Raw genomic sequence first — 9,304 nt, forward strand, 5'->3', positions numbered from 1 at the left:
TTATCAATGGTTCATTCATGAATAAGGGTCGTATCCATGACAACTTTAGCTATAGCTAATATTGCCATGGATACGATATTTACTTATCAATGGTTCATACATGAATAAGGGTCGTATCCATGGCAATATTAGATATTAGTTTTAGCTATAGCTAATTTTTGCCCATCTCTGCTAGATAATGACTTAATCTAGGTGAATATTCTATTAATTTAACAATTAAAAATATTAATGCATAACACAAATATAATGAAAATCAACTTACACAAATGTACAGACCAAGGGATAGCTAAACATCACAAAAATAAAACTTATTATTTTAAAATTAATACTCATAATTACATAAAAACAAAAATCATACTTTTCATTAAAGACCAATCAATGACTTTAACAATAATTGTTAAATGAAATTTTGGTAAAACCAATAAAATTATGTATAAATATAAAAGGAAGAAGGTCTGGGTCCGCGAAGTGAATACAACGAAAAAGAAAATATACATTTTATTCAATTAACAATCAATTCAATTTTGCATATTTTCTTTTCTTCTGATATGTATTGAAGTATTGACAATTATCGAGATTAAAGTTTTTGCCATATGTTCCGATACCTGACCCAAGTAGGATACTTTTCAAGGGACACCTGTGTTTTTATACCTCAATAGTCTCGTACCAGAGTTTTTCACACCTGGTTAGTGGGTACAGCTGGAAAAAAATCCAGTAAACATCGAAAGTGATCATATGTCAGAAATTTCCCACTCCCTCTCAGGACCTAGGATAGACACTCACCTAGTGGAAGCGGAGACATAATAGCCAATGAGGAAATAAGATTTCTAAAAGGTGACACCCCTTTTTGGAATAAGTGGGGGCAGAATTAAAGAGAATATAGAACACAGAGGACAGAAGTAAGAAGACCGAAGGGACAGCAAGATGCATTTTGACGAGACGAAGTTCTAAGAAGGGCCTATGAGACCTGGAACACCATCCTTCTGACAACACAACACCAATGGCGAAGATGTCACTACATACTGGACACCCACCACCCAAATCAGCAGCTATATATATATTAGGTAATAAGTTATAATAAAATAAACATATTTCATGGCAAACCATTTGTCTGGATCATTTCAATCATTTTAATAACATCATTTATCAATCATTGTAAATGAATACTTATTAATCATTGTAAACAAATATTTAGTTCCTTTATGTAGTTTATTTAATATCATATTACACAATACCACTGCTTGTTATATTATATGATTAATGGAAACAATATTTTATAAATATAACGGTATTTAATTGGTAACTGTTAAACACAGAATAAGCCTCTGGAAAAGAATCCAATTATAATAATATTATTTGTAAATTTTTTATTTTATTTATAATTTTTTTTCTCTATGAATGATTTTTGTCTTTTTGTTTGTATAGCCCTGATGAAGACCTGGAAATTAGGTCAAAACGTCGGCACAAATAAATAATTTGTTTGTTTATTTATGGTTTTTTCTGCTGACCGCACCCCTTGACCATATTCTCCTATTAATTAAAATAACAGTTTTGCAGGACTCAGTAATTAATTAACTTATTTTTTGATAATTGCCTTCAGTGATTATCCTGGCATCCCGAGGCAGATACATAGCACTTTACTATATTATATTTAGTATCCATTCTCTTTTATATAATTTTCCCTCATGTACTATTTAACATCAAACTAAATTTTATAATTCCTTATCTTTCCTAGTATTATCTTACTTTAATATTATTTTATATTTTTTTGCTTTCAAATGTAACATCATTTGTTAACCGTCATATTCCCCCACTTCCATCCTGTAGATAACTTGCATCCACCTCAAGTGCTCGTTCATTAGCATTACTCCATTCATAAAGGTGGGTGTCCTATTTCATTCATTATTTTTTCTTGATCTTTATTTTATTCTCATTTCCCTTACTTTCCATCATTTATTGTATTATTATTAATGTATTTTTAAATTTATCTTTTTATCTAATTTTTTATTTTTTATTTCCCTTTCCATATTGTCTAATACTTTTTATAATTCTTGTTTATTAATACTTTTTACTGTACATCTTGTTTTTATTTTCTATAAATTACTATGTTAATTTTATATAAACTTTAGCATATTTTAAATCATCTTAGCCATAGCTCAGTTTACTTTTATTTCATATTATCTATTCTACTTTATTACACTATTTTAGTAGTATGTACCTTTTTTTAGCCCTGATGAACCCCCACAAAGTGGGGAGAAACTTTGGCTCACAATAAATAGTTTAATTACTATTACAATTCTTTTGACCATACCCGAACCATCTTCTTTTTAAATATTATCTTCCAATTAAATGATGATTTAAAAAAGAATAATAAAAAAAAAACACAAAATAATTTTAAGGTATTTTGGTGTTATAAGAATAATCTCCTAAATCTAAAATATCTTTAGTGAGATTCTGATTATAGTTATTAATTAATAATTTTTTTTTGTTGCATTTCTGAGAACTACACTAATATATGTGTAATTAACAAGACAAAAGAATGTGAAATAGTAAGAAAACATTAATTAAAAAAGAAAAAGCCAAGCATAAACTATGCTTATGAAAAATCTCATATGCTTATGAAAAAAATAAAAAACCTAAGTAAGAAGAATGACATATGCTATATCCAAAAGTAGCAGTAACTTTGTATTTTTCTCATGTTTCAGGTAAACTAAAAAATATTTATTAATGAGAAATGAAATAGAAATACAAATAAGACCTAAATAAATATAACACATCAAAGGGAAAATCATAGCCAAACATCCTAAAAATGAAAGACTAAAGGCACAATAAGTAAATTAACAGAGAGAAAGAGATAGAGAAGATAGAATATAGCTAGTGTCAGGGATTAAAATTCTCAGGCTCAAGAGAAATGATCCCTTCTCTTCCCTCCCCCCTTCGGCTATCCTGATATTTGATTATAAATGAAATGAAAAAATAACTTTATTCTGGGTCGTCTTATATGTTTATTCTTCAGTAACTTACGAGACAAATTAGGGTTAGCGTAGAGGCCAGTTCCTGCTTGAGCTGCTTCGAACAGCCACTCGCCAAAGAGGTGGAGGAGGCTGTTGCATCTCGGTCTTCCAGGAGCTAAGGGCTGAGAGACCGTTGAAACTTCCCATGACCCACTTACGGAAGCTGTAACAGAGATATCTGGATAAAATTTTATTATAGAGATTGCGATGGCCGGTTGGGATTTCAAAATGAACCTTCACTTGCCCACTGGATCAAGAGTGAAGAAACTTAATAAATGAAATGTCAAATATTATATTTTAACATACTCATTCGTTTAAAAAAAATGTTTGGAAAATAGGAAAGAAAATACTAACTAAAAAATTAATAACATAGAAAGAAAGAAGTAATTTAAAATATAATTGAAATTTTATAAATTAGTTTTTTATTTTATTATATACAACTTATCATAATTACTATTATTACTTATACTTATCATAATGTCCTAAGCATGAGGTGTTATCATATCTTCATCTCACAATATTATGTTCATGGACTCGCTTTAGTTCATTACTTAAGTAATTCTTCAAGCACAATATTTATGCTCCCCGTATTTTAATTAATTAATGAATTTCCTCAACGTCAACGTTTGGATACAATAATAAACTTTTGTTTAGGATCGTATATTTTAAAATTCTATCGATTTGGGAAAAATAAATTGTGTCAAATCTTGATAATTAACTTTAGCAGTTTATTTTTTATTTAACATAACACTAATACATATTTACGAAGACATTTTATCTAAGTAATTAAATTAAAAAGTTTCTGATAACAATTCTAGAACAAAGGTTGAATTTATAGGTTATATTGTACTGTTTATATGAACTCTTTTATCACTTACAACTTACAATGCTGATATTTACATTTCCTTTTATTTCGCCTATCTTTATTTCGTTCCTTTAGAATATAATAGCCAAAAAATTCCAAAAGAACAAAACAAGCGTATGGATACTGACGTTTGTAGCTTCCTTTATTTACCAAACGTTTGTACAAGTCTTGGATTTGTGGCAAGCTGGAAACATGTAGATCCAACATAAGACTAGTAAAACTATAAAGCATGATTTTCAAATCAAATCACTTTTTTTCCATAGCGAATAGTAAAGAATTGATATTCAACAGATAAATATACATATTTTTTCTAACACTGCACACTTGAACCCTAAAATAATAATTTGAAGATTAAATTCTTTAACTTTGACATATATTAATTTGAACATACTCATCGGAGTAGTACTTGAAGTCGAGGAGGAGCTTGATGAAGTACTCATCGCTCTTCCACCGAGACCGATTAGAGCACTTTTTGAAGAACCAGCGGCTAAAAAAATAATAATAATAAACAATAAAAATAAGCTTAATAAAACATTTATATTTGTAATTTAAAAAAAAATTTGATAGTATAAAGCATATTTAAACAAACTATTTCAGCTGAAGCAAGAAAAAAAATTTGACTTCAGATAAAAATAATAAAAATGATTACTATAACCAATGAAATTTATAATGGTCTTGACCGAAATAACAGTTTAAGGCTGGTTCAATACCAGAGAATAAGAGTTCTATGAATGCAAAGAGATCTTGGTGCGAGCAGAATATAAAGTGGTCTTGACTCACATACATATTTATTAGTAAATGTGCAATAAAATTACTTCATAGATAAGACATCTCAGAGTATAACTATAAAAATGCTTTTTCCAGCAACAAAAAATAAAATATTATAATAAATTATGGACAGAAAAATACCTTTTTGAGCAACTGACGAAACACTAAAACTTTTTGCTGGTCTCCGATGCGGAGGAGGTGTAGGGGTTTCTTTCTTAATTTCTTCTTCAGTGTTTGGTAATACTAGAGGCTCACTCATAATACCTTTCAAAAATTTATATATTAATCCAAATTACTAATCATTTATTGATTTTTTAAAAAATAATATATCATTTAACCACTTATGATAAAACAGATACTTCACAAACATTAACAAATCATAATGGAACTTCAGAATCAATATGAATATAAATATGTAGGAAATTATAAAGAAATGAAACAAACGTAGATAATAAAGAAAATATCTTACCCAAGAAGGCATCGACTAACATTGATATACCCTTGATAGCAATCAAGAAATTTGTCGGAAGCGCATTAAGACAAGGATGGGAAGATGGATCTGCATCAGAAACCATCGCGTACTGAAGAAATTTAGGAGTCTGGGAAATCACTTGAGGCCGAGTGAGATCAACTGGCGATCCGAGTGTGTGTAAGAACCGAAACCAAGCTTGTGCAACTGCATCGTTACTCAGCTCACTAGGTACTTGATACTCTAATTCACCTATAAAATAAAGCTATTTCAACCAAATATCAATTTTATTCCAAATTACCAATTATACAGAAAGCGCTTTATTATCAGTTTTTTTTTTTTTTATTAATTAACATTTGAAAATAAGATTCATATCACAGATCAGAATACATAATATTAAGGCCTAACCTGTCTGATGTTTTGGGAAGTCAGGAGGGCACATAAAAGCTATTATTCTATGTGTCAAAGCTAAATTCAGGCGTGACCACTGGACAATAAGAGCTGTCCGATGCCTCCAAGATACAGCCATTTCACGCAAAGTTCTCCATAAGGGAGGAGATGGAAAACACTTCGCACAGGCCAGAAGCCAAACTTCAAAAAGTACACTCAGTACTCGTTCACATAACTGGTCTCCTACATCATCTAAAATGTCAAATAAATCTAAATTTTACAAAGAGCAGGATACTCTGTAGGAGAAATGTCGATGATCATTTGAAACATACCTTTAATGGTCGGTGTTGCTAATAGTGTTTCATTAATAGCGAGCATAAAAATTAGAAGGGCTTCCCATGTTTCATGCGTCATAATAGTAGAAGTCTGAGAGACTAGCTGTAATGTTCTTAAGACACGATGGCACAAAACAGCTTGTCTACGTATGATATCAGCTCCTATAAAAGAATGATATTCAATTCTAAGCCATATCTAGATATAATAATTAAATTAATTGCATTTTTTACAAATAGTGCAGTTTTACAAACCCAAGTCCGAATACAGGAAAGGCCAGACTTGAAATAGAGAGAATTAGATGAAAATGAAAAAATTATTAAACAGAAAGAATTAATAGATAAAAGTTATCATGAAAAGTAGATCACACTTAAATATATACCTTCTCCTTTTCTTGGTATGAATAGATTATGAAGATGAGCTATCATCTTCCGTGAGTAAAGATTAGGGTCATCCAAGAGCGGTTTTGGCACACTAACATTTGGTGTCGGGTGTAAAACACTGAGCCAATCACAATAAATGTGAACACAATCTCGTATGACATCATGTTCGACCAAAGGGAGGCTAAGACCATAGCAAATAACCTAACAAAAGTACAAACATTAAATCTTAAAATTATCACTGCTTTATATCTACGAGAATAATGATAACAGAATCACCTCCATGCACCACAAAACATCTCTATCTGTTGCAAGCGGACTAGGCCCAGGAGCTTGAGTAATACCAATATTCGAAATGAGCTGCTTAACAACAGATAAAGCAACTTCTTTACCCGTTTCTGTAGGAAATTTGGACAAAACACTCTCTCTATCACTCGACTCGTTTCTGACAACATTTGTCAGAGAAGCCCATTCAGAGTACATTCCACCTCCGTCACACTCCTTATACATGAAATTTAGTTTTATTAAAAATGTTAACTAGAAATTGATTACATGCAAATACAATTTTACCTTCAGGTTGACTCTGTTAAATATACCCAAATTCATAAGGAATGAGGTCAGTCATTAATTTCATTAAAATAACTAACTAAAATAAGCGTAAAGAAATGAATTAAAAGGCTCATAAGCCCATCTGGGATCAGAGGGCTTAGCCGCCAACATCAAATCCACTTTGGTTCTTGCATAAAAACATACCCTTACGAGAAGGTAACAATGCGCTGGTTGTCGATGAGCTCTACAGAGGGCAGCACAGGCGGCTCCGATAAAGGAACCACAAGCATCGCGAGGAGGTTCTAAAAGTGGAGTCGGCTTGGTCTTGTTTACTAAATTGTGTTTGTTGTTTCCTCACTTCAGTATTTATTAGTTTTTCCAAAATGTCTATCCGAACTTATGGTGATAAACCGATTAGTTTCCAAGTAGAAGAAAATGGAGAATATTACTGCATTGGTTCAGAAGTCGGTAATTATTTACGAATGTTCCGAGGATCCTTGTACAAGAGGTATCCTGGAATGTACAGAAGAACACTTGGAAATGAAGAGAGGAAAAGGCTTATAGAACTTGGATTGAGCTCTCATTGTTTGGCTTCTAGTATATCTTTACTAAGAGCTTCAGAAGTGGAAGATATCATTGAGGGAAATGATGAAAAATACAAAGCTGTTTCTGTCCATTCTTCTGAAACTCCTATTACAAGTTCTTCGAAACCCAAAAAAGCTATGCCCTGGGTGCCTTCGCTCCCTAATAGTTCACATTTAGATGCTGTGCCACAGGCAACACCAATTAACAGAAATAGGGTTGTTAGCAAGAAAGTTAGAAGCTTCCCTCTTTGCTTCGATGACACTGATCCATCATCAATTATGGAAAATGCTTCACAAATGGAAGTACTAGTTCCGATACGTCTTGACATGGAAATAGAAGGTCAGAAACTCCGTGATACTTTTACTTGGAATAAAAATGAAAGTTTGATAACTCCCGAGCAGTTTGCTGAAATTCTTTGTGATGACCTAGATTTGAATCCTCTCAGTTTTGTCCCTGCTATAGCCCAAGCTATCCGCCAGCAAATCGAAGGTTTTCCTACTGACAACATTTTGGAAGATCAAACTGATCAAAGAGTTATCATCAAACTGAACATACATGTCGGTAATACATCTCTAGTTGATCAGATCGAATGGGACATGAGTGAAAAGGAAAACAGTCCTGAACAATTTGCGATGAAATTGTGTGCAGAACTTGGATTAGGAGGAGAATTTGTTACGGCTATTGCTTATTCAATTCGAGGTCAGCTTAGTTGGCACCAGAAAACTTACGCTTTTAGTGAATCTCCCCTTCAAACTGTCGAAGTGCCTTTCCGACCACAGTCAGAAGCAGATCAGTGGTGCCCATTCCTGGAAACATTGACTGATGCTGAGATGGAGAAGAAGATAAGGGATCAGGACAGAAACACAAGAAGAATGAGGCGATTAGCCAACACTACTCCTGGGTGGTAACAAGATAATCTGTTATTTATATGTGTTATGTGAACTTAATGTGATGATATAGTACCTACTGAGAAGTTGTTCTTGAGTTGAACTGCAGAAGTAAATTGTTTAATTAATCGAGGCTGCTTTAAAGGCTTATCTTTCATTTTCAAAAATTAAATTGTCAATTTCCTAAAATTTAATAATTATTAGTTAATCTTATGTACTTAAAGGGAGACGGTAAAAAAAAAAAAAAATTGGGTTAAAAAAATGTATTAGATACCTATGGTTTGAAACATATTAGTGATTATTACCTGAGCTAAATAAAACAAGATAAAGATTATAATAAAGTATGGTAGGACCATAAGATTACATTTAGAAAAGTATATATAAGTAAATTTTAAAAAATCTTGTAACAAAATGAATTGAATAAATCTTAGTAACAAATAAAGTAATAAATAATAATGTACCACTGGGGTAATAATTGCTGAAGAATAATTGATAAAAGTAACAACAGATAGGGTAAAATTAAAAACAAGAAATAAATATATTATAACCATTTAATTACATTGGTACATTTTAATTTCTATTCTCTATTACTGTGTTTGTTATCAATATTTATTCTATTAATTTTAATTCAATGTTCTTTTTAATTTACTTTGTTCATTTTAATATTCTCTGTTTGTACTATTGTAGTCTCTGACCATATGTTACAATGTTTATGTCTTGTTATCGTTTATGTACGTTACCTTAATACGTTTATGTTTATTATCTTGTTTTATTCGTTGACGAATCCCTACAAATTAGGGTAAATCATATTTATTTTACTGTCTCTCACTTCCTTAAATTATTTGAAAGTAGGGTTTAAGATTTTTCTTATGTTTCTAAAAAATTAAGCTACAACACAGATTATTTCTGAGTACTTTATATTTCATCAGTTGCAGCTTCTTAACTACACACCCTTCTGCAGTTCAGACCTATTGAATGACTTATATTATTAATATTTAAATTAAATGTCAGTTGCCAAAGTCAGTTTAAATATTATAGATGAGTCAGTAAGAAGTGAAGAGGGA

At 31.3% G+C, this 9,304-nt stretch overlaps 2 protein-coding genes across 7 annotated transcripts in view; one reads left to right on the forward strand and one right to left on the reverse strand.

The window, feature by feature from the left end:
* LOC106690689 (ral GTPase-activating protein subunit beta) overlaps positions 1-6,968 on the reverse strand; it is a 48,938-nt gene extending 41,970 nt beyond the window's left edge. For 2 of the 6 annotated variants that reach the window (XM_067051386.1, XM_067051383.1), the window contains exons 1-11: positions 6,790-6,968; positions 6,499-6,720; positions 6,222-6,423; positions 6,094-6,120; positions 5,839-6,003; positions 5,525-5,758; positions 5,117-5,368; positions 4,789-4,911; positions 4,271-4,366; positions 3,025-3,177; positions 263-286 (exon numbers count right to left, since the gene is read on the reverse strand). In XM_067051386.1, the coding sequence (XP_066907487.1) occupies positions 263-286; positions 3,025-3,177; positions 4,271-4,366; positions 4,789-4,911; positions 5,117-5,368; positions 5,525-5,758; positions 5,839-6,003; positions 6,094-6,120; positions 6,222-6,423; positions 6,499-6,720; positions 6,790-6,825 (1,534 nt within the window). In that variant the 5' untranslated portion in view covers positions 6,826-6,968. The remainder of the gene's footprint in view (positions 1-262; positions 287-3,024; positions 3,178-4,270; positions 4,367-4,788; positions 4,912-5,116; positions 5,369-5,524; positions 5,759-5,838; positions 6,004-6,093; positions 6,121-6,221; positions 6,424-6,498; positions 6,721-6,789) is intronic. The other 4 variants (XM_067051387.1, XM_067051385.1, XM_014436200.3 and 1 more) reach the window with 2 other exon arrangements.
* An 80-nt stretch (positions 6,969-7,048) lies between these two features.
* LOC106690690 (SWI/SNF-related matrix-associated actin-dependent regulator of chromatin subfamily B member 1-like) lies at positions 7,049-9,298 on the forward strand. The gene has a single exon (XM_014436202.2). It carries the CDS (start codon positions 7,152-7,154, stop codon positions 8,259-8,261), a length of 1,110 nt encoding a protein of 369 aa, XP_014291688.1. The 5' UTR covers positions 7,049-7,151; the 3' UTR covers positions 8,262-9,298.
* Positions 9,299-9,304: the final 6 nt, after the last annotated feature.

Source organism: Halyomorpha halys, unplaced genomic scaffold (genome assembly GCF_000696795.3).
Source record: "Halyomorpha halys isolate HHAL.00 unplaced genomic scaffold, Hhal_1.1 Scaffold1825.1, whole genome shotgun sequence".
Lineage (NCBI taxonomy): Eukaryota > Metazoa > Arthropoda > Insecta > Hemiptera > Pentatomidae > Halyomorpha > Halyomorpha halys.

Coding starts and splice junctions, on each gene's coding strand:
- LOC106690690 (XM_014436202.2), top strand. CDS start 7,152: ATGTCTATCCGAACTTATGGTGATAAACCGATTAGTTTCCAAGTAGAA.